General features: G+C 44.1%; 1 protein-coding gene across 1 annotated transcript in view; it reads right to left on the bottom strand.

Annotated features, from left to right (window-relative positions):
- Positions 1-25,762, bottom strand: part of WDFY4 (WDFY family member 4) — a 208,753-nt gene that overhangs the window by 142,560 nt on the left and 40,431 nt on the right. The window contains exons 8-12 of the mRNA XM_053449912.1: positions 14,336-14,525; positions 13,341-13,507; positions 10,361-10,813; positions 9,927-10,031; positions 4,491-4,681 (exon numbers count right to left, since the gene is read on the bottom strand). Coding sequence (XP_053305887.1) covers positions 4,491-4,681; positions 9,927-10,031; positions 10,361-10,813; positions 13,341-13,507; positions 14,336-14,525 — 1,106 coding nt within the window. The remainder of the gene's footprint in view (positions 1-4,490; positions 4,682-9,926; positions 10,032-10,360; positions 10,814-13,340; positions 13,508-14,335; positions 14,526-25,762) is intronic.

Below are 25,762 nucleotides of genomic sequence, written 5' to 3'. Positions count from 1 at the left end.
TCTGGGTGTGGGCATGTGGTGTCTACATCTGCCCACTTCCTTCACAACTCAGCTGATGTTTATCATGCCCATTCCTGCCTCCTCTGGCCCAATTTCACCCTACTGAGCAGGTATGGAAGCATATTACAACTTCCTACTTCAGCTATGATTAGGATTGCAAAGCAGTCTTTGGTGCTACTTATATTTGCAGTGCGTCATTGCTGTTGTGCCAGCAATGGCAAACAATACAAAGTGTTATGTAAATTAGTAATGTTTGCCCATAACTCTTTCTGTCAAGATCCACAATAATCATAGCATCAGTGAAACCGCCATGATCGGGTCACATGTTACCACACTTTGCTAGCAAATAACGCAGTAAGTGTCTAATAGTGTCTGAGTTAGTATTCATGTGGCCTGCTGTGCAAGGAAGGTGCTAACTAACTTAGCAATAACCTCATTATTTTGCGTTCCATTTCCAATTTGGCCCCTTAATTTGTTAGGTGTCACGCTGCCAAGCTGAGGGCTAATCAGATTGAACTGGAGTTAACAGCTAAATATATATTAGCAAATCAATCTGAGCTCTGCTTAATGCAATCAACCTCCCCGGGGCTGAGATAATAAATTCACTTGCTTATTATGTTATAACTTGCTTATCATTTGTCAAGATGAAGCTGTCAGCAGTCACAAGGCCAGCTAAGGAGGACATTTTGCATTCAGTGCATTAGATGTATCTTTACTGTACTGAGAGGGTGGTACATAAGCGGAACAGCTTACAAACAGAAGTAGCAGAGCTGAGGGAATTTAAACATGTATGGCATGGGCATAAAACTATCTTGAATCTAAGACAAGACCAAGGACTGATTAAGGTCTGAGTTTTTACATCAGGACAAATTAGGTGAGTCAAATATTTCTATGTGTGACAGAGACCTGTACTCGGACTGAGTTGCTCCGCCGTAGAGATCTTCCTTGCCGCTGAAAGCTTAATTGCTCAAGCGCTAGCCGAGACTGACTAGAGCTGACTTTTTTGAGGACAGCACAGGTATTTATACACACAAACTTGATAGGATTAAAGGTATAATCTCATCACCTCCCAGACTGCCCGGCGCCTCCATACAGTTCTATGGCCAGCAATGCCCACCCGACAAAGAGTGACTATTTCGGAGTGATCTCAAGAGAGCCGCGTCAATCCTGGGGTACCAATGGAGATTTCAGGGTCTGAAGATGTTATGATCGAAAAAGCAACGTGATCCGACGTCGAGACCCTGAGGTACAGCGTCGGAAACATCCCCGGGAGGAGTCCGCACGGTAGCCGTGCCAGAGTTCCATAGCCACGGCTGGGTAATCCCCGGTCCTAAAGATTGGTAATAAAACCAGGGTTCCCAAACAAGCTCCCTCTCTGTAACCACAACCGAGTGTTGCCCACCACAAGCTTAATGCATTCTCAAAAGAGTGACGTGGTGGGGCAAATCTCGCTATTTCAATTGTCGGCGGGCATCGCCGCCGTTCCTAGACGCCACACAGTTCCATGAATTTGTGGTTAGGTCCGAGCCAGGCGCATCGAGCATTTCATGGCTTGTAGAGCCCCCATAGCCAGCAATTCGATGGGAGTCTGGTTCCAGCAGACCAGACGGGGTTTTCTTGTCACCCTGTGCCCCCTAATGATCACAGGGTTACTTAGACATAAGAAGGGACTGGGTCGGCAGGTAAGGAGTCTCCCCAGAAATCCAACAGTGCCTCCCTCCCCAACTCAAACATACCCCCATGAGTCCTCGGCCTTAAAGGGTTAACCTGACATAACTGACTTTTCCCCTACAACTGAATAAGAGCTCACCACTTCTTTCTTCCTCATACCCAACAACCTGTCCCCATCACATCTCGCAAAGTGTCTCTCCCACTCCCTTCGTCCCACACTTACCCACTATTTTTTGTATCCTCTGGAACCGACGACTGATTCTTCTTTTTGTCTGTGCCATTGAACCCCTTTTATGGAAAGATAAGTTTATTTGAGGTGTCCTCATCCCGGGGGGGGGCTGTACAAGTAAAGGTTCTGGGTCCTTGAAAAGAGCTGAATCCTGTACTTCTGGTTTTAAGGTAATTCTTAAAAATGTGCCTGTTTTACTATTGATTAGTCACCAGAATCAGGAATCTGCACACACTCCCCACAGGAACTCAGGTGCTTAGCTGTGCCAGGAAGGGCCAGCTCCCCAGTAAATAAAAAAAATAGAAAAAGACTCCAGGCACTCAAGGGTTCCATCAGGCAGATTTATTGAAGGAGAAGGACAACAACGTTTCGACCTCACGATGAGGTCTTGATAAATCTGCCTGATGGAACCCTTGAGTGCCTGGAGCCTTTTTCTATTTTGCTTTACTATTGATGACTGGGATGTTTGTTTTCTGTTCCTCTGGAATTTTGAAACGGAGAAACTTAAACGCGAAAACAAAAAGCTTATGGTGGCAAGAGGATGCCTGATTTAAAGCACATTGGGTTTTTTTTTACTGTCTGTTACTTTTTTTTTTTTTTAAGAATGTACCTTTTTGTGGTCATGTTTTTAAATCCACCAGAGCAGTATGTCGCTTAGAGAAAATAATCCAGTTATACCAAGATTTTAGCCTTGATGTTTTAAAAAATCAAAAGAAGCTGACTGCTGCTATGCTGAAGAAAGAACAAACTGAACAAGTCGCAGAATACTCTCTACCTGAGTCCAGGTGAGTTTGGCACCTCTTTCTAGCCAATTCAGGAAGCTCTAGCCTAGCATCTAGTGCACAAGTGTTTGCCAACTAGACAGTCTCACTAGTTTTATATTAGTTGTATCACAGTTGACTATCCATGTCTTTTATGGATTATTATGTATTGAATTTAATAGACATGCGCGGCTAGCAAATCAATTTAGTCATGTTTTCTTTTCAATTTTGCCACGCTGGTTTTTAGTTCAGACAAAATCCAGACATTTTTTGATTCAGAAATTACAGGCCCCTGACAACTTCTGGACTCACGGTTTACTTCTAGCAGCAGCATCTCAAAGTTTATGAAGAAATCCAGACTTGGTTTTGCATTGCTGGATCACCAGCAAAAGCAGCACTAAACCAAAGGATACACATCCAGCAGCATGGAGGTATGGGACTGAATTAGAGTAAGCAGGGCCGGCCCAAGGCAAAATGCCGCCTGGGGCGAATTTTGAAATGCCGCCCCCCCCCCTTATCTACCCTTCCTCTCCCTCCGTCCCTGCCGTCCCCCCCCATTATCTACCCCCCCATATTATCTACCCTTCCTCCCCCCCTTGTACTTACCTTTCAGCAGTCCTGCGGCGAGTCTCCCGGTTCAGTCTCGGTGCCGGCTTGTAATGCCGAGCGCCGGAAATCTTCATTACAAGCCGGCACCGAGACCGAACAGGGAGACTCGCCGAAGAGGAGAGAGAGAGGGGCACCGAGCGGGTACTGACAGCTTGGTAAGCGAAAACCACTCGGCGCCCCTTTCTCTCTGTTTCGCTTTAGAAAAAAGAAAAAAAAAAGGGCTTGGGGCGGCGAAGTGCCGCCCCTTCAAAAGTGCCGCCTGGAGCGGCTGCCCCACTCGGCTCCATTGTCGGGCCGGCCCTGAGAGTAAGGCAAGTGATAAAGCAGCAGCAGTAGTGGTAGTACATTGGGAAGGCACTAGCAGGTAGACACATTTAGATCCATGGTACTGAACATAAAATATTTTTCTAATTTGGAGGAAAATGTAATCAATTGTTCCCTCAGAGTAAGGAAAGATATTGAGCCGCAGCACCCAAAGAAGGGCAGGGCAGGCACAGGCAGACAGACTTATCCAACAATATGGTACATGACTGATTCCCCCAATATTAGATTAAAGAACAATAATTGATCTCTCAGAGTAAGGAAGGACATTCAGCTAGAGCAGCAGAGACAGGGCACAGAGCAGGTACTGCCAAACAGACACATCAAGATTGTGCAGGAAAAATAGAAAAATTGATTCCCCGGAGTAATTAAGTTAATTGAGCCACAGAAGTTACCGGTATTAATATGATTTATTGTTTTGTGCTGTCCAAAAATAAAAGGTTTTGCTGGTAGTACTAAGGCACAACTTAACAAGACAATGGGGACATAGTGAAAAATAGCCCAGAATTAAATAAATCGATTATTACATAAACTAAAAACTTTAACTTGTATGTCAATGAGGAGTATGTAGATGAGCCTTCAACAGACTTACTGACTCTGTCTCACACTCTTAACTCCCATCAGTCTGTAGCTGCTATTGAAAAGTTAAAATGGCGTCACTACACTTGTATATCTACTGCTTGTCCCTTCCCCTCCTGGTGACAGCACCCATATGCGAATGGCCAGCCTTAGGGTTGCTTGTTCAAGGCCAATGGTTCCTGACACAGCTCCATTTGGCTTTTAGCGACCAACCCAGCTATTAATCCATTGTTGTTTTATTTAAACACATTTGTGGATAATCTCTCTGTAGCATTATTTGTGGAGTGTGAATGAACATGTAACCTGTGTGCAGAGCTTACCTGGAGCAGATCCAGTTTTAGAGTGATCTCACTTTGAGTTGATGAGCACAAGGAACCAATTATGGTGCTCATGTACTCGTCTGGGTCAACGGCTGAAAGGTGCTCAAGGATGTACAGTGCTCTCTGTCGACATCCCATGTCATCCAGAAAGACTTTTATATATGGAACCATCCCATAGTCTTTTATGATAACTGTGAATCAAAAGAATAAAATGGGATTATGAAGTAACAAACACGTAACAAAGCAGTAATCTCAGAAATTCAGATGCTGGAAATGGAATCAGTTGTCTAATGGAAAAATCATGTATTGCCATAAGAGATGCAAAACGAGGATTTACATAAGAGTGTCTGAATTCCGCACAGGATAGCGCCACCCAATTTGGTCCGATGTCCATCTGGGAGAGACATTGCTGGAGAGATGTGCTATAGCTGGCTATGGAGGCTCTACACATTGAAGGAACTAATGGCAACCATGAAAAACCACAGGTAAGTTTGGGGAATGGGTGAGAAATGCAGTGATCTGCATCAAGGGGATGCATCAAGGTAATAATACAAAAACCTGGGCTGTCTGTGTCGATCCGCACAGAATAACATTAAAAGCGTAGGTTCTACTCTTATTGCATAAAAGAGCAGGAGTGGCCAAACTTGTTTAATGCAAAAGCCACATACGATAGACTTCAGATGTTTGATAGCCGCAAGCCACAATTACACAAGTTACACAATTGCATATAACGAAACTCAACCATCAGAGAGGGTATACCCGAGTCAACCAGGCGCTCTAGAGGCTTGAGCCCCGTAGTGGTCACAAAAGAGCGAAGTCTCGAATCAACCCTCGGCTCAGTAGCAGGGAAAATAGTCTGGATTATGCCTGATCAGGGTGAGTGGGGAAGAAACAGTAGATAACTTTGTGATAAGAGTCACGGAGTGCCAGACCTGCAACGTAGCATGCAAGAAGGGGTGGGAAGAGGCCAGGCGCCATGCCGTAGCCACAGCAAGCCAAGGAAGGGAGGAGATCGGGAGACCTAGCAAGTCGCTCCCACCCATTGCTTATGAGGTAAATCACGGGCCCACTCCACGACACGCAACACGTGACAAGCCCTGTAATACATTCGCGGGCAGGGGATCTCCGACTTAGACATGTTTACTTCAAAGTTCAGAGAACATTCTATATTCAGAAATCTCCGTTAAGATGACCGGCAAGGACAGACATGGGCGGGTGAGGGCGAACAGGAGATCATCTGCGTATCCCAGGACCTTATGGTGCGACCTCCCAACCAGCAGACCCCTGACGTCTGGGTTTAACCCAATAGCCTGCAGCAAGGGTTCCAAGGAGAGCATAAACAACAGGGGCGACAGAGGTCACCCCTGTCTCGTGCCGTTGGATATAGTAAAAAGGTCAGAGAGAGAGCCGTTAATGCGAAGAGTAGCCGTAGGAGACGTGTAGAGTGACTGAATCCAAGTCAGCAGGCCAGGGCCGAAGCCCATATGCTGAAGGGTAGCTAACATGAAGGTCCAGTCAATTCTATCGAAAGCTTTCTCCGCGTCTGTAGAGAGGAAGATATTCCAGCCCAGAATGAACCCCGTCTGATACGGTTGGCCAGAATTTTGGTAAAGAGCTTGAGGTCCGAATTTAGAAGGGAGCTCAGCCGGTAGCTGCCGCAGTTTTTGGGATCCTTACCATCCTTGGGGATCAGGGTGATGGAGGCAGATAGAGTGTGGGCATGTATATGACCACCCTCTAGAAGAGAATTGAAAGGACCCAGTTGTTCGCTATTTTAGCAGAAGCCTGTCAGGGCCAGGATACTTCCCGGCCGGAGGCGACGGGATGGCTAGGAGGAGCTCAGGAAGGGATTTAGGAACATCGAGCCTCAGCAGAGAGGCTAACGCGTATCGTTCGCTGCAGCTAATCAGCAATTTTTGACTCCTGGTTCCCCTGGGGGGGGGCTGGCCAGGGGAGTAATATCGTATAGCTTTGTAAAGGACTTAACAAAACTAGGAGCACCAGGGCATGATCCGACCATGTAGTGATGCCAATATGGGCGCGACAGACGAGGACTGTGTGGTGATAAGGGAGGAAAAAGTAGTCGATACAGGAATAAGAACCGTGGGATGTCGGGTAAAATGTATAATCTTTAACCGTGGGATAAAGGGCCCGCCAACAGTCCACTAAACGGTGTATTGATAGTAAAGAAGTAGTTTTCCCAAGAATATGTCGAGGGATACGGGTAAGGCCCGTAGAGGTGTCTAGGGTAGGGTAGAGAGGTACATTGAAATCCCCACCAAGGACCAAGATACCCTCCTGAAAGTCTTGCAGTTTATAGAGGACCTGTCTCAAGGAGGAGGTGCTAACGTCTATTGGGAAGGTATAAATTAGCGAAAGTGTATTTTTGATTAGCAATGACCCCTTTCAGTAAGAGATATCTCCCCTCTGGGTCAGCACAGACATGGAACTCCAAGAAGGGCAGAAATTTCGAGAGGATGATGGCCACACCCTTAGTCTTAGCGGAAGGATTACTGCTGAAGTGGGGAAAAATCGGTCAGAGAGCCCGGGGGATCTCCCTGCAAGGAAGTGAGTCTCCTGAAGAAAAGCCACGTCTACCTTTTCTCGTCGCAAGTCTCGGAGCAAGTGGGAGTGTTTCTCCGGGATATTTAGTCCACGGGCATTAAGAGACAAAAGGGTAAGGGAAGCAGCACTCTCAGGGGGTCGCATAGTGAGAAAGGGGGGAAAAAACAGCAGTAAATTATTAACCAGCCAAAATAGGCAAAACGAGAGGGAGAAACAATATGAGATACCTACTAGCCCCAACATAGAGAAATATTCTATGCAATATAAAAATAAAAAAAAACACACACACCCCTCTCCGATCCCGGCCACAACAAAGTGAGGTAGGAAACCTCACGGGGAGGGCACGAAACTGTGCAGTCACCCTTTAGGGAAGGCAGAGCAGGAGTATAGACGGCATTAGTCCGAGCAAGGACTTACACAACAAAGGAAACAGTAATGGGTATCCATTATCCCCTACGGATAAACCATAATGATGCACCTGCTCGCTCCACCATAGAGGGCTCAATGGGGGGGCCATCACCAGCCCTAGCAAATGAAACAATATCAGATACCAACTAGCCTCAGCAGAGGGTGCCTTTGTGGAAGGTAGCAGATATTTACAGCTATCAGCTGCATTAGCCGGAACAGGTTTCCCTTTTACCCCTTTTGCTTTTGTTTGGAAGAAAAAAAAAGGGTGGGAACACCGGCCCCCCAACAAACTTCAACCACTTCTTCCCCACAATGCACACAATAATAACACACATCGCCAAAGATAGCAGAGGCGTTAAGTATATAACGCAGGCACAAAGGCGTACAAGATGTGAAAAGAGTCTGTGAGGTCGGGAGCGGAGACCAAGTCCAGCAGGATCATCAGGCGTATTCCAGAGGAAATGATCCAATGAGGGGCTCGGGAGTCGCCAGAGCGATGATATAGGCTCGTCACAAACGCACACAGGAACAGATCCTCAGAGAAGCGGCAGAGACAGAAAGTTGCTGGGGCACCGGCATTTCACGCAGGGCAGTGAATCTCCCACCACTCTACTAAGACGGTGGAGCTTGTGGTGGTGCCGCAGAGCCAGGGAGGAATTATTATGCCGGATCAACAGCACGAACTGGTGGGAATTCGAAGGCGCTGCAATTCCAAGACTAAAGTCCGTGAGGTGGCAGATAATATCCCATGGGGGACTAGAGGGGTCACCACGAGGTCTCAAGGCCCGATGTGCCCTGTCCACCACTAACGAGCCATCCACTGCCCTATCCAATAGGCCGGAGAACAACAAAGTGAGAAGGGTCAGCAAGTCTCAGGTTGAGGGACACCCCTGAGTCTAATATTTTGCCTCCGTCCCCTATTCTTTAGGTCTTCCAGCCTCCTCCTCACAGCCCGCAAGCAACACAGATGACACTCGGCTGACCGCGACGCGGCATGGCCTACCTGTTGCTGCAGGGCCGAGGCATCCTCTTAGGCGACAACCCTGTGCTCCAGCGACTAGAGGTCGGTGCGGAAGGTCGCCACTTCGTCGCGGACCACTTGACGATGCTCCGCCAGGGCGCCCAGAAGAAAAGCTGGAGCACTTCAGGTGAATGTTGTACTCTCTCCCCTAGGGAGGATGAGCTGGCTGGCAATCCCACCGCATGGTCCACAGAGGCCAAATCTGCAGGTGTCCTGAAATACTCCCGTAGGGAGTTAGAGTTATCTCGGGAGCGGCTGCTTGGTGTAGGGGACTCAGTAGGAGAACGTTTATTGCGTCCCATCACGACAAGGAGCCGGATTTGTGCAGATTGGTATGTGGGCGGTAGCGGTGCATAGAGCTCAAGCGTCCATCTTCCTTGGCAGTCAGACACGCCCCCTCTTCTTGTCTTTATATCAATTTTGGAGGAATATCCAGTTCTTGGGAATGTCTCTGTTGTACCTTGTACCATATTTTCTCCACTATGTTCCATGGTAGGTCTAATGCTTTGGAAATTCTCTTGTACCCTTCTCCTGAGGTAAATCCTTCTAGAACAGCTGAACTTTATTTGTGATTTATCAGAGTCACTTTCAATGATGGCAGGTGTGTAATGACTTCTATTTAACATGAGTTTGAATGTGATTGGTTAATTCTGAACACAGCCCCAGTTATAAGAGGGTGTGCATACTTATGCAACCAGGTTATTGTGAGTCTGCCCCCCCTCAAAGATTTCCGCCCCCCCTCAAAGATTTCAGTTTGTTTTGCAATTAAATTGTTCACGTTATAGGTCACATCAAAGGTGGAAAAAGTTCTGACATGATTTATTTTTGTCTCATTCTTTAACATCGCAAGAACCTGGCATTTTAACAGGGGTGTGTAGACTTTTTATATCCACTGTAACTTGTGTGGGTAAACTAAATTGGATAGGAGAAAATTACAGCTAAACACGAGCACTGTTAAAACAGCCTTGGTCACAAATGGTAAAATTAGACTAATCAAATATCTAGCTTAAAGTAAACTATGATATAATGGTAAAAATGCAAGAAGAAAAACACACGGTAATTATTCCTTTATCTAAGCCAAACAAACTACCAAATGCAACGGAAAAATGTTTTTACCTGAAAAAGTCAAAGTCGGTTAAAATATATAATATGCTAAAGAGACAAAATATAGGTAGAAAATACATTACACCACAGGCAAATGCCTGGTAGGCAGCTGCCCAGCATTCAATCCAAATGCAACCGATCTGCCAATCCAACAAAGGCAAATGAAAAGTGTTTTTGCAGCAAAGTACTGCTTATATTTAATCAAGTACCCCTCTTACTTCTTAATAAGCAGCCAAACCTTATGTTAATAGTTTTTTGTTTCTTAATTTGTAATTGTATTGAAAAGGTTCAATTGAACTAAAGTTCTGATATTTACAATATTTACAATTAGTCCTTACCTACATTCCGGACTGATGACTGAAGCAAGACATCAACGGTTTGCAGTCTCCCAATTGTCAATTCTCGTTCATAATCCACTTCAGGGTTAGCATTTGAACTAACTGCTACAGTAAGAAAAAGCATAAACATGTATGAGAAGAAGAGATAAAAAAAATACAATTAATACTTTCTAAATTAATAAGGGTGCTATAACCCCAGGGTGTGCCAAATACTATAATTTCAATTTCTATAGCCCTAAAGGCGGGTTCTTCCAGTTCTTTGGCAAAACAAGAACTGCAGCTGCTACAATACCCCTGAATGCTGCGCAATAAAAAAAAAAAAAAAATATATATATATATATATATATATATATATATATATATATATATATATATATATACTGGTTTATCTCTAATTTCTCATAATCTTAAACATTTCCTGAATGTGTACATACCTGCCCTTCTCAAGATTTTAGCACGATTTCTCAGCTGCGTTAGCAGAATGCCTAGTAGTCCAGAATCCCTAAAGAGATCGCTGAAGAGTGAGTCTATTGGGGTGATGTTCTGCAGAAGTTTCAGGGCCTCCAATGTGCATGATGGATTCTGGTTCTGTTTAATCAGCTCCTGTACTTTCTGCAATGTCTGATGGGGGATGTAAGACAACTCACAAACCACAAAATGAAGCAATTGGAAGAACTGGGCTTGGACTGATAGGGGTTTCTGAGGGAGGATCTCCACAAACTGTGAGATTGGTTGCAGACTCCACTCCAAAAGAAAGAAGTTACTGTGATCCAGGGACCACAGATATTGCATGGTTGACAGGATCTTACCACAAAGGTGAGCATCAATACTGCTCTGGAAAGCACTTTGTAGGACTTGAAAAGCTTGCAGGTTTTTCACTGTCTGACCTGCCAAAAGTGAAAATGTAAAAAAAAATATTACAGTGGTTTGCTGAAAATCATTGGAAATAAAGTCATGGATTAAAACATACTACTAGCATGCCAGACTATAGTACTATAAAAAAAAAAATTAATCTGCACGCAACTCACAGGAAGCTGGGTGCTAGCAGGAAAAAAGGGACAGCATAAATCCTCTTGAAGCATACAAACAAAGAAAAGAAATCCCAGCACTCCAAACAGCTTCCAATCTTTAGGATACTTTATTTAGAGAAAGCAAAAAAAAAGCAACATTTCGGCCAAACAGGGCCTTTGTTAAGACTATAGTCCTATGGCTAAAATAGTTTTGATAACTAGCTGCACGAGGCCTCTGTTGCCACTCTGTATAGCAACATATCTAAAGTTATACCCAGTACCACATACATTGCAGGACCTGATTTGAAACACTCTATGAGAGGTTTTCCTGCTCCCTGCACCAATCACAGCTTAGTTTAAGTTCAATGAATGCCTGATGAGAAAAGTGTGACAGCTGTATATGGGCAGCCGCATGCTTTTATGTACAATGCAGCTTGTGACGGACTCATCCCTTCAGGTACACCGCTGACCAGGCAGCTGATACCGGTGAACTAAGTTGGGAAGGAAAAATATTAGTGAACATTTCTTATATCCATTCGGTGTAGTTTCCCCAAGTGTTGGCACCACCTGTTGTCCATGGACCCCCTATGTACCCAGTTTTTATGTTAAACCCCGTTTTTGCATTGCCCGGACCCAGAAGCTGCCCCTCTGCCGCCCATACCGCCAGGCCCAGTACCGGGACATACAGGTTTTCCCTCTGGAACTATTGGGCAGCTAAAATATCCTCCAGCCTTGCTACGCCCTCTGCGAACCACCCAGAGCTCCTGCCTGCCGAAGCGTGGAAGACAGAGTTGTTTGTGGAGGCTAATCCCTTTTCCTATTGTACCTGGGAGACCTGAATCACCCAGCTAAAGGGTGCGGTTATCTTACTCAGAGATCTGATTCAGCGGGACATATCCTGTCACTGGCCGCACAGGGGGCAATCGGATGAGTGTTTGGTGCTGTCAGTCAGTGGCCCACTAGGCATACTGAGCTTCTCTACAATGGCTGCCATTTGCGAATACTCAGAGAGCTGTTAAAAGACCAAAGAGAAGTGACCGCAACTGCATGTATACAACAGTGTTTCTATATTCTCTTAGAAAAGATTTATGGCTATTGAACATGGGAACAAGGTATGCATAATGGAAATCTAAGGTCACTTAACAGACTAATTAGTGTAGATTTCTCAGCTATGAGGTTTTATTTTGTGATAAAACAGTTGACAAAACACAGGTCCACCCTAGTCTAATCTGATATGCTACCTGGCCCCCAGATATACCACTCTGCCTCTAATATGCTTTATAACCCCTGATATGCTTTATGCCCCCAGATATGCCACTCTGACCCACCAGATATCCCTTTTGCCCCCAAGAAATGCCCACCTGCCCCACAGATATGCTTTATGCCCCCTAGACGTGCCACTCTGCCCTCCTCATATGCCATTCTGCTTCCTAGAAGTGCCCCCCCTGACTTACCAATGCACTCCCATACTCCCTGGTGTCTAGCGGTGCCGGCTGGCACTTCAACCGGTGCTTTTATGACGGAGAAACACCGGCGGAAGTCCCGGAAGCAGAGGTTGTCTACACCCATCGTACTTCCCGGGTTTTCTTTGGTGGCGCACCAGAAGGTTATGTCATGCCGGTGCTCCACCATAGAAGCCCCGGCGGAAGTTTGTAGGGAAGTTAGGGTGAGATTGTATCTGTGAGAGGGAAGTTCCAACAACTCTCTGAAGAAGTGGGTTTTGAGATTCTTCTTGAATGTTGAGAGGAAGGGTGAAAGCTGAAGTTTCGATGGAAGTAGGTTCCAGAGATATGGGGCAGCATGAGTGAAATCTTGTAGATGGGAAATGGAAGAGGTGATAAGTGAGGAGCCTTAGCCCATGGGAAGAACGTAAAGATCTAGTAGGAGAGTATTTGCTTATGAGTGCAGAAATGTATTATGTAGTGTAGAGTAGTGTTATGGAGGGCCTCCTATGTTAGTACCAGGATTTTAAATTTAGTTCTAAAGGGAATAGGGAGCCAGTGGGTGAGGAATGGGTGGATGCAAGAGATGGTTTTTTTAGGTGCAAACATGAGGATCTGGCGAGGGACTGAATGTTAGGGATATAGGAGAGGTTTGAGTCAAGGATGACCCCAAGTACTGGAGAAAAGGTTAGAAGGTGGTGGTCATATTAAGCTTTTAATATTACTATGAAATGCATACTAATTAGCATAAAAATAAAGAGTTGTCAGGGGCGTTTGCAGGAGAGTTGTGGTTTAACTCACGGATTTCCCTAAACATTAGGACAGCCCAAACCCAGAAAGCTTTGGTACTACCTCAGTCCTCAAGTGGGGGAGTTGAAACCACAACTCTCCAGCAAATCGTAATCCAGTGAATAAGCCCCAAAGTGGTTGATACAAAAAGCTGTGATCCTTACGTAGCCCACCTGAACTAGCTCCGTGTGCTTTAGAGAAGCTAGGAAGTTGAGGGTGAGAAATTTGACCAGAAACTTTCACCTCAGAATTTCCACAAATGACAAGAGATGCCAGTAATGAGAGCAACTCTTTAAGATACTCCTCTCCTCCTTCTGAAATAATGGCATCTCCCTCACACCTAAGCATAAAAAAAGACATTTAATTTGTATTATCAATGTTTTGATATTTGATAATTAAGAATGGTATATTTAAGAAAAAGGTAGATAGTATGTTGTTGCAAAACAACATCACGTGTTAATCATTATTTTGTATGTTACAGAAGAATGATAAGAATAATTTAGCTTTAATCATGGGAGCAATGACACCATCTGCCTTGGGGTCATGTTAACCCAGTGCCCCACACACACACTGTAACTAACAAACAAAAACACTAGTACACTTACACAAAGACTAACATGCCACAAACAATAACACACACACTTACACACAGACTAACACCCATTAATCCTGCAGTTTGATAGATACAGTATGTCTTGGGCTGCTGTAAGAGAGTAGCCAAAGACAACCGTGTCAATATCTCCTATCCAGTCATGTTCAAAACATTTGGGAATGCATAGAATATCTATGCAAGAGACACATAAAGGATTTAAATGTCTTAAAACTGCCTTAGGTCCTTGTTACTCTAGGCCTTCTTGTGGATACATGTGAAATACCAAAAAGGGCACAAACAAGCTTCAGGTAGTGGCTACATTTTTAAATCAGAGGAGCCCAAGAGAAAACTATCCCCCTTGCCACCCCTCATCTTAAATGAAGCAAGTCGGGAAAATATCCAGACTTCTAGGATATTTCTGGGGGTAGACTATGAAATACAGAACTCACAAAATGTTTTCTAGACATAACACCATGAAAATGTTTATTATTTTGGAAACAATGTGTACATCAGGTGCTTGTACTGGTACTTATAAACATCACGTCTTATACCATATTTCTCCCATGTACACCTTACCTCAGCAAGATTTTAAGAAGAATAGGATACCCTTGGTTGTTATCGAAATCTCGAAGCAAAGAAGGTGAAAATGCATAGGAGTGTGATAGGAATGACAGAAGTATGACGGTAACTTGGCATAGCACATTTGGCTCCAGAGCGTTCATTCGCTGGGATAGAGTCTGTAGAAAACTAGGAATACATCGCAAGGCTGGAACACAAAAAAGAGTATAAAAAGTATATGTTAGAAAACATTCAGAGCCTATGCTTGAGTCTATTACAAATTAACTTACCGGTGCACTAACATACATTTAGTTCTACCTTGCCTTCTCTATGAGGCATGCTAGTCTGCTGCCTTTCAGTCTTCCTTTCTGTTTGCCGTGGACAACAATATAAAACATTCCCATAAATCTAAAAAAATTCCAGACCATGGCTTATGGTAAGACATTTCTTTACCATTGATATAGCTATAGAGTTTCTTCTTTCTTTTTTTACAACCTTACAATAAGAAAAAAGCTAAAGACTAAGATTTATACATTTTGAATGTACAATTTGGCAAAACTCCAGGAGATAAGAGTTTGGAGCCACAATTTAACAATTTTGCATCCATGGTGGTGTTACTCCAGTCTCCATATGTCTCTGTTGAAGATTCAATAAATGAAAAACATTTTAAATTATGTGATTAGAGCATGGTAATTGGTCAGCAGGGGCAGATGAACAATGGGTAAATTCGCCTTTTGTCTCAGGGCCCTTGGATGCAAGGGGCACCAAATTGCTGCTTACATAGTAATGTGGAAGAATACAGGATGAACTGTATTCCATATTTTGTTCTCCTGAAAGTGGACGTCCACACTATTATCCAATAACACTGGTTTTGGCAGGAACTAGGTACAAGGTTCTTTTGGATGCAACAACAAGTATCTATTGCTCTGTTATTTTTTAGATATGCTGCTTATAAGGGCATACTGTTACTTTATGTAAAATGATTGGATTAGAATAGGGTGTTATTTCCAGTCTTTGTGATAAGCATATAAATACAGCCATAAAGTGCCGTAATAAACAGAGATCTTATTATACATACACTCTGTGTGTCTGATTTCTCTCGGGCCGCTCGATAAAGATATCTACATAATTTGGAACCCCAAGGTATAGAAGGTCGGAAATTCTCCGACAGTAACATAGTAATTTAGGTTGAGAAAAGACACAATCCACAATGGTTTTCTCACTGGTTCAACATTCCATAACTGTGACAGGATGAGCTGTACCACGAATGGGTACACCCTTCAACTCGTGCTTCCTAAGATTCGAGACTAGCGCTGGCGAGACAAAGTGGCACCACACTGCAATGGAGCTGTGCTGACACGGTGGCTAGCCAAATCTTAGCCACACAGTGCTTATATTGTCCTAAAAAGGACAATAAGTTATAGCAGCCCACCCCAAGCATCAGGCAGAGCTAATGTTGAAGTGAAAAAAGGAAGGGACTTTTTTCTATTAGGAGCAGCACAGATATCTATACAGACAACATAACTGGATCAGGAGTATAATTCCATCAACTACCAGACGGCCTGGTGCCTCCAGACTGTTCTATGGCTAGCAATGTCCACCTGACAAAAAGTCACTATTTGGGGGTGATACTGAGGATTAGGGGCATAATCTCATCAACCACCAGACAATCCAGCGCTGCCATACAGTTCTATGGCTAGCAAAGCCTATTTGACAAATACTAACTGTTTCGGGGGGGAATCCTACAAAGCAGCATCAACCCTGGGATCAATGGATAGCTCAGGATGTTATGGTCCAAAAAGCAACGTGATCCAACGTAAGGACCCTGAGCGACAGCATCAGAAACTACCCCGGAATCGTCTGCATGGTAGCTGGGCCTAAAGATTGTTAATAAAACCAGGGTTCCCAAATGAGCTCCCTCTCCGTTACCACCACCCAGTGTTGCCCACCACGAGCTTAAGGTAACCTCAAAAGAGCAATGTAGTGGCACAAAGGGTGTCTGTAGCCCTGAGGTTCCTAGCCGCCAAACCATTCCATGGATTTGAGGCTAAGTCCTGGTCAGGCGCATCAAGTGTTTCCTAGCTTGTAGAGACCCCATAGCCGGCTAGTTCATAGGAGTCTGGTTAGGGCAGAAAGGGTTTCCCGTTCACCTTGCGCCCCCAATGAGCACAGGGTAAGATGGGGCTGGGCAGGCAGTTAAAGAGTTACCCCAGGAATCCAGTGCCCCCTCCCAAACTAAAACATACCCCCATGTGTCCTAAGCCTCAAAGGGTTATGGTGACGTTTCCCCCCCCTCTGGGAGGGGGGGCACTGATGGATTTCTGGGGAGATTCCTTACCTGCCTGCCCGGTCCCCTCTTATGTCACCCAGTACTCATTGGGGGCACAAGGTGAATGGAAAAAATCCCGTCTGGTCTGCTCTAACCAGACTCCCATAAACTAACCTGCTATGGGAGTTCTACATACACGGAAACACTCAATGCGTCTGACCGGAACCTAGCCTCAAATTCATAGAAACGTATGGCAGCTAGGAACTGCGGCAATATCTGCTGACAATTGTAACTGTGTAGCTACGGTCATCCGTTGTCCCACCATGTCTCTAAGAGTTAGGAAGGAGATTGAACTGCAGCAGCAGAGGCAGAGCAATGCACAGTGCATATAACATAAAAGAACAATAATTGATCCACCAAAGTAAGGAAGGGGCATTGGGGCAAAGATCAGGACAGGCACTGGCAGGCAGACACATCCAGCCACGAGACTGGTCCCAAATATTAGAAAAATATGAATTGATAACCCAGAGAAAGGAAGGGCATTGAGGTGCAGGGCAGAGCACAGAGCAGGGCAGGTACTGGCAGACAGACACATCCGGGCACAAGACTGATATCCCATTTTAGAGTAAAAAAGAATTGATCCCATCTGCTCTGTTATTTTGTTACTTTTATTATGCTCCGTTTCCGTACGGCGGCTAGGAATTTCTTTTTTAACCCGTTAAGGACAATGGGCAGTCCCCAAAAAAATGCATTTTGCATGTACAGGCTTTGTCATTAAGGGGTTAATCATAACACCCTGGGACCCTGAGCTCCACATTGATACCCCGGGATTGCCCTTGGGAACATCCCGAAATGAGGAATCTTTGCCAGGTAAGCATTGCGGGCTATAGGAACTGCATGGAGGCGGCGGGCTGTCTGGAACTTGACTAGATTATACTCCTTATATGATTGTGGTTGTAAATAAATACTTGTGTTGTTTTCAACACTAAATCTGGACTAGTGCTTGGGGGGAGGATTACAGAGGTTGAGAAATTCACGGCAAGGAGGATTTCTATGGCGGAGCTACTACAGTAGTAGTAGTAGGGCACTGGAGACAAGCACAAGCACTGGCAGATGATGGGCACATGCAGCCCCTTGGAACAGCTCTTAATTTCACCAACATTACACAAATTAAAATACCCCAGAATAAGGTCAATTAAAGAGTAGCAGCAGCAGAGGAGCACTGGGCCTGGGCAGACAGGCACTGGAAGATCACATTCACATGCAGCCCCTTAGAACAGGAAGGAATTTCCCCAAATATTATAGAAATGTTTGAAAAAAAAAAAAAGATTTCTCCAGGTGTAAGGACGGTGAAAGAGGAGCAGCAGTAGGGCATATCATAGGCACATGCAGCCTTGGTGCATGACTTAATTTCCCAAATATTATAGAGTTAGTGGTAGATAGTGAGAAAGAGGGTAGTATGAATATTGAAATAAATAAAGAGTGAGCAATGAGTGAGAGAGTGAATGAATGTGTGTGTGGATGAATTATGTGAATGAGTAAGAGTATGAATTAATATGTGGATTAATTGTGTGAATGAGTGAGAGTATGAATTAATGTGTGGATGAATTGTCTGAATGAGTGAGAGTATGAATTAATGTGTAGATGAATTGTCTGAATAAGGGAGAGTATGAATTAATGTATGGATGAATTATCTGAATGAGGGAGAGAATAAATGATTGTGTGAATGAATTATGTGAATGAAAGCATAATTTAGTGAATGATTGTAAAAGGGTTTGTGTGTATTTGTGGAAAGGCAAAGATGGCACAAGCAGGGTGTTTGCGCCTTGGGGACCAAGATGGCACAGGCAGGTTGTTTATGGGACAAAGTTCACTCATGCTAGGGACAAAGATGGCAAGTCCTATGTGTGTTATCTGGGTACTGGTCAGGTTCTATGTGGGCAGTGTGGACACCAGGGCTGGCTTTGGATTGTGCAACCTGTGATCTATGCCTGGAATTTAAGGGTTTTTATCTATACCTTTAAGTGAGTTGTTAAGTGAATTCCAATTGATCTATACCTCCAAAACTGGGTTTGTGTGTTATTCTGCTATGCTATGTTTCCATACATTATTTACGTATACCTGCAAATTCAGGGTTTGTATGTCTTATTCAGTTGATCAATACCTGCAATGTGTTTATTTGATCTATACCCTTAGTGCTGAATTTACATGTGATTTCCAGTTGATCTATACCTGTAATGCTATGTTTTCATACATTATTATTTTAAACCTTCAAATACAGGAATTGTATATCCGATTTTATGCCTTCCGTGCTGAATCCACATGTGAATATCAATTGATCTATACATGCAAAGCTGGGTTTGTGTTGATCTATACCTGCTATGCTATGTTTCCATATATTATTTATGTATACCTGCAAATATTGTTGTTTGTATTCAGTTGATCTATACATGCAAGTGCTGTTTTATGTGTTGTTTATTTGATCTACACCTATTTTGTGGTGCAGGACCGGAGTAGATTGCATGCTAGGGAGTATGGAGCGGGGCCCATGGAAATGCTTGCGTATGGTCCAATTTTTTCAATATAAAATGTATTGGCAGCAGGGTCTAATATTTATATATCTTAGCAGCAGGGGCTAATATATATATTGACAGCAGGGGCTAATATTAATATATAATCGACAGCAGGGTATAATATTTATATATATTTTGGCAGCGGGGGCTAATAGTAATATATTGGCAACAGGGGCTAATAGCAATATATATTGGTAGCAGGGGCTAATAGTAATATATATAGGCAGCAGGGGCTAATAGTAATATATATAGGCAGCAGGGGCTAATTGGAATATATATTGGCAGCAGGGGCTAATTGGAATATATATTGGCAGCAGGGGCTAATAGTAATATATATTGGCAGCAGGGGCTAATAGTAATATATATCTCCAGCAGGGGCTAACAGAATATATATTCGTAGCATGGTCTAAAATATATATCAGCAGCAGGGTCTAATATTAATATATATCGGCAGCAGGGGCTAATATTAAAGAAACTGCCAGTTCAGCTGTTATTTTGAAATCATATTTCACTTACAGTCTTTACTTCAAAGAGATAACTACATATTATGTAGTTAAAAATGCATTTCTAACGCATATATATATATATATATATATATATATATATATATATACATACACACGTGTGTGTGATCTCATGCGCTTCAGTGTGTCCCTGAATGGCAGAAATAAAATGTGGTCACCCTACGTAGGAAGGGTGATATGAGAGAGCAGCTGCAGCCTCCAGGACTTATTGGGGAGATCACGGATCTCCCTAACCAGCCCAACATTAAAGTTGCCATCCAAATGCATTGGGCACACTGGTCAGTTTCCAGGAGCCCAGTGTTCTAGGGGCCCCGCAGTGAATCACATTGCTACCAGCAATGTGATTCACCACAAAGCCCCTAAAATAACAGTATCGTTAGGGGAGGGGCAAGCAGAGAGGCCACCTTCCCTTGGGCCGGTCTTCAGGAGAGTGTCGAGGCAGATGCACAATTGTGCTCTCCTCGACCAGCCCTGCTCATCGGGCTCCCCCTTGGTCAGTGCGCACCCAGCCACCTTCAGCGCTGGTCTGGGTGTCCGATAAGCAAGGCTGGTTGGGGAGAACACAATCCCCCTCTAACCGGCCCAATTAGGGAGCACAAGGTCTGTCACCTCAGTCATCGGCTTCCATGCCTCCTTATCACTACGCGCCCACAAATGATGCAGAGCACCAGGATATGATGCTCTGCATCAATAGCTGACGCATAATGATGAGGAAGCACTAAAGCAGAGGCCTGGAGTGACAGACCTTGCATTCCTATAACAGGATGGAAGATGATTGAAGATGATTGAAGAAGATGGAAGATGAGAAAAATAAGAGATGGGAAGAAAGGGGTGTAAGGGCTGTGTATATGTGTGTTTATAAGCACGGGTGTGTTTATGGGCAGTGTATGTGTATGGGCAGTGTATGTGTGTGTGTGTAAGGGCAGTGTATGTGTATATGTGTGTTAATGGGCAGGTGTGTGTAAAGGCAGTGTTTAAGGGCTGCCGTGTGTAAGGGCAGTGTGTGTATATATATGTGTGTCTTTGTAATCTGGGGTGTGTATGGGCAGTGTGTGTGTGTGTATGGGCAGTGTAGATATTTGTATGTTTGTAAGCTGGTCTATGTGTATATGTGTGGTAAAGGCAGGATTGTGTGAGGGTAGTGTATGTGTATATGTGTTTTAATGGGCAGGTGTGTGTGTAAAGGCTGTGTGTAAGGCTAGTGAAAATAAAATAACCTCTGTAAAAATATAGTTGGGGGCACGATTTTCCATTCTTGCCTCGGGTGCAAAAGGAGCTAGCTACAGCTCTGGGACATGTTCTAGAATGGTGGAAACATGTGTCCTTGAATTAGGAATGCTGGTAGTTTGAGAAACCAGACTGACAGGATAGGGAGTAAGCATGAGAATGCTGTTTCCTTAGCCATGCAGTCCTTCCCGCACTGTTAAGTTGCGTATAGCTTTGAGGGTCTCCCAGTGCAGGAAGGAATATAAGCGTAATCTGTTTCATTCCTTTCATTGCTGATTATCATACATGTATCTTGATTTGATTAATAAACTATATATATATGATTTCATCCATTGATTGAAAGTATCATTTCTGTATCCTGGAACCTGTTAAACATTGCCTGTCCATGCAGGCGTGTGCAGTCGTGGGATAAGCAGAAGGAACAGCAGCACTAGAAGCTCTTACTTTGAATACTGCGTGCTGAGTAATTTAGGAAGAATAGGGGTGGTTATTATGGGTTTGCTGTTGTCACCAATGCTGACAGTTTCTCCCAGAAGCATGTACTGTGGTGTGTACGTAGGTGTTGTTTCATTCCAGAATGGGTGAGATGTCCTTTCACCTTACCCCGGATCACTAACTTGCACCTTACAGTGCGTCCATTTTGCACAGTTTCAAAATGCTCCCACACTTTAGTATGACATTGCCCATACTTTCCATATTTGTGTTTGTGATTGTCGAGGCAATCAGCAACATTGAGATCAACATCAGAGGCCATATCTGGCCCCTCCCCAGGGCGTCACTGTCTGCCATACAGTGTATGGTGTCTGACGCCCGTTTTAAAAGAGTTTAGGCGGCAACGATCAACGATCGCCTCCTAAACTTCAATGGTGTCGCTGAAATGCCTCAATAGTGAGGCATTCAGCAACACCAAACTCCCACCCCAGGATACACCGTGACCACTCGCAAGATGGCGGCACGTCCTTTCAAAAAATAAAAGAGTTATAAAAGTTTTGTTGAGGCTCTCTCCACACCCTCCTGAGAACTCTGGCTCCACTTGCAGGTTGAATACAGGTACTGCATTCAACTATGCAAGTCAATGGAGCCCAGCTTTCTAATTAATTAGTAAAATAAATGAAAAAAATTAATTAATTTAAAAAATAATTTTCCACTGATGTCACCATCCAGTTCCAAAAATGTAAAAAAAAAAAGGCCCTCAGAAAATAAAATATGTATAAAAAAATGTATGACTTGATGGGGTAAATTGCATTGACCGGGTTCAACAATGTCCCAATTGACACACCGTATGTCTAATTTCCAATTTGAAAAATGCACACGTTCCAAACAACCTGACAAACCATGTGGGGTATCACTGTACTCAGGAGACAGTGACAGTGGCACATACCAGGAGCTGTAAATTCATACCTAAAGTAAAACGTGTGTGGGAAAATGTACACACAAAAAATACTACTGCAAACTTTGACAAAGGCTTGTGGTAAATTGTGTGCATAGAATGAGGAGGAGTGGTGTCTAGTTTTCAAAAATATATAATTTTATAGGGCACATTGAATTGTCCAGCTTCAAAGATGTACTAAATAGGGCATGAGCAGTGGATTACCAAATGTCAAAGTTCAAGATGGAAAAATGTGCATGCACCAAATGTGGTCCTTTTGCCCCCAGACAGCCAGGCAAACCTATACCTGGGGGTATCATTGTACTCAGGGGATGTTGCTAAACAGATATAGGGGTGTTCTGTGACAGTGACATATCCCAGTAGCTATAAATTCATACATGAAGTAAAATTTGTGTGGAACAATAATGAAAAAAATTACTACCACAAAGTTTGACAAAGACTGGCGGTAGAATTAGTGCTTGTAAAGAGTTAAAATACTAACATTTGAAATACCCTGGGGTGTCTAGTTTTCAAAAATATGTGGGTTGTTGAGGTAAATTGCAATGGACGGCTTCAAAAACACCCGAAATGGCACATGGGGGAAGAATTACCAGATTTGGAAAAAATGGTTTTGAAATAGCAAATGCTACTTGTACTTATTGCCAAATAACGTGAAAAAAAACCCCATAAAAACATTGGGTATTTTTAAACTCAGGACAAATAGTAGAATCTAATTAGCAGTTTTTTTCATTAGCTTTTATAGATGATGTGAGACTGTGAACCCCAGGGAGTTGATTGGCATGGCATCTGGGTACAGCTGCTATGCAGATCATACATATGGGTCCCTGGGGTGCAATTAGAGAGCAGGGTGGGCCAATGCTCCGTTCCCCCCATTCTGTGGAAAATCCATGCTGACTTTTCCAAGTGGCAAGAAGTCTGCAGGATGCGGTCCAGGATTCCTATGGGACCTGCATCAGGCCCAGGTGCTGGACATTAAAGGAAGGTTCCCTGCACTCCCAGGGCAAGGAGAGGCCCTGAAGAAGACCATCCCTGAGCCAAGTGAGGCAATACCTCCCTGGACCTTTGTGTGTCTGGGGGAGGTTTTTCAGAGCCTGGCTTAGCTGGGTCTGGCTGGGAGGTCGAGGTTAGTGAGTAATTATGCTGCTCAGTCTGGACCAGCACAGTTTAGTTAGTGAGGGCTCCAATTGGGAGCTAGGTGTTTCTTTTATGATTTTGTTTTGGGGTGTTGCATTTAACCAGTTAACAATAAAGCGCTGTTGTGATACAAGCTGGTGTTCCTGCGTCTGATTGTCCTAGAGGGCTGTGCTTAAAAGTGACATTTATGGCCCTCAGGCTACAGGGTTTGTCACATGTGGAACCCACGAACCCACATGTGGAACCCCAAACATGACACAGTGTTGTGTCTGCAGAGACTTCTGTTGCATGAGACTGTCTAATACAAGACAGGAAAAGGACAGCAAAACAGAAATAAAATGTCCTTTCCATGCTTCACATGCCAGCCAAAATACAGTGGGTATGAGGAACCATTGAAACTGGCACAAGAGTCATATATACAGTGTGCAGGGTCCTGTACTGAGGCACAAGAGTTAAAGGAGGAAATTGAATCCTTAAAGTGGCTGCACCAGGGTGAAGTCTCTGCAGTTTTCAATCTTCTGGGTAATCTCTTCTGGCACATCCAATGCAGCCTGGTAGCCTCAGGCCACAAAACACTGTGTCACGTTTGGGGTTCCTGGATCTGCTGTAGCACTTGTCACCAGCATCCATTCAGCTGTCCATTTGGTTCATGCTTTCTGCCCACAGACAATAGCAGTGCTGTACCCGCATTCTCCACCGGCCCACCTCTCCAGCGGCAACAGGAACGCCAGGGAGGGGATGAAGGCGGCATCACTCCCCAGGGTGAGTGAGTACCCGGGATATGGCGCAGCCGGCCAGTCTCCTCAGCAGCAACTCACACGTCTGGGAACGGAGGAATCTGTCCTTTCTCCCCAGCGGCAGATCCTAATTCAGGGAGCTAAGGAAATTGCCCTTCCTCCCCAGTGGCAGGCCCACTCAACAGATCCCTTAGCCCCAGCTGAATCGCTGGCAACAGGACAGAGCACCGCTGGCCTCTGCCCCACAACTGCAACGGCCACAAGGATCCAGGGAGGTGCAGCAGCTGGCTCATCACTCCATCGACAGCCTGAGCACCATGGAGTATACCATGGTACCATATTGGTACCATATTGTGTATCACAGTCTTCTTAATAAACATACAGTTAAAAAAAACCATTATCTCTCCTAAAGAAACTTTCCCTTTATCCCACATCCCCAGCAAATGACCATCCAGTTTCCCATCTCCCCCTGGCTGCTGGAACAATTACTATTTAATTGACTAATTTTATTTCTCTGCTTAAACCTCTACAATTTGGTTTCCGTCCGCAGCTTTCCACTGCAATAGCTCCCTTTTATTTTAATAAACTCCTTGCCGCTAAAACAAAAGTCTCACTACTTATACTCTTTGACTTTTCTGCAGCCTGCAGGACACTGTCAACCAACCCCTTCCTCCTGCAAACCCTTTATGCTCATGGCATCTGTGACAATGCAGTCTCCTTCCTCGAATCAAACTATACCGTTATTGTCTTCTTCATTGGAAGAAGTTATTCCACCATACCCTCTGTGCATAATTCCAGACATCTCTATCTCCATTGACAACGCTACTATCCACCCAAAAAACTGCCTGGGTGTCACACTCAACTCTGCTCTCAGCTTCATCCTCATATCCAATCACTCACCAAATCTTGTTGCCTTCACCTGAGAAATATACCCTGAATCTATTCTTTCCTCATCTTTCTCTATCTGCTCCCCCATTGTGCCAACCACTCCATTGGATCCCCTAACTCTCCAGAATCAATTTCATACGCCTACATCTCTACTTTCACATCCCAATTCACCCACAACCCCCTTCTTCATTTCTCCCATGATTCTCTTCTACCGTTATGGGGCACTTATTCAGGATTTCACACATGCAGTGTGAAATTCTGTCAGACATTTTCCCTTGTGCTATAATTTCAAACATTCTCTAAAAACCCACCTTTTCTGAGAAGCATACAAACTTTCCTCCTAACACGTTCAACCAGCATCTTAATCAAGCCAAATGCAAGATCAACAGATGTCTCCAAATAACATCCTTTCTTCAATCAACTCATCCAAGCAGTCCTCTCCTACTGTCTCACTACCCGCCCTCAACCACTGAATAGATTGTAAGCGCACAACAGCAGGACCCTCTTTCCCTTCTGTATCAGTATGTGTTCACATGTGTTATGTCACTGTAAATTGTCATTTATTTTCACTACATCTTATTGTGACAGTACTATGAAATCTGCTGGTGCTCTATAAATAATAATATGGAAATGTAATGTAAATTTCCCTCCCACAAATCAATTACTTTTTATACATATATTACGGGCCTTTGCAGCAGCTGAC

The sequence above is a fragment of the Spea bombifrons genome, chromosome 11 (assembly GCF_027358695.1).
Source record: "Spea bombifrons isolate aSpeBom1 chromosome 11, aSpeBom1.2.pri, whole genome shotgun sequence".
NCBI classification, from domain to species: Eukaryota; Metazoa; Chordata; class Amphibia; order Anura; family Pelobatidae; genus Spea; species Spea bombifrons.
Note: the sequence above shows the minus strand (reverse complement) of the source record. Positions and strands in the feature narration are given on the sequence as shown.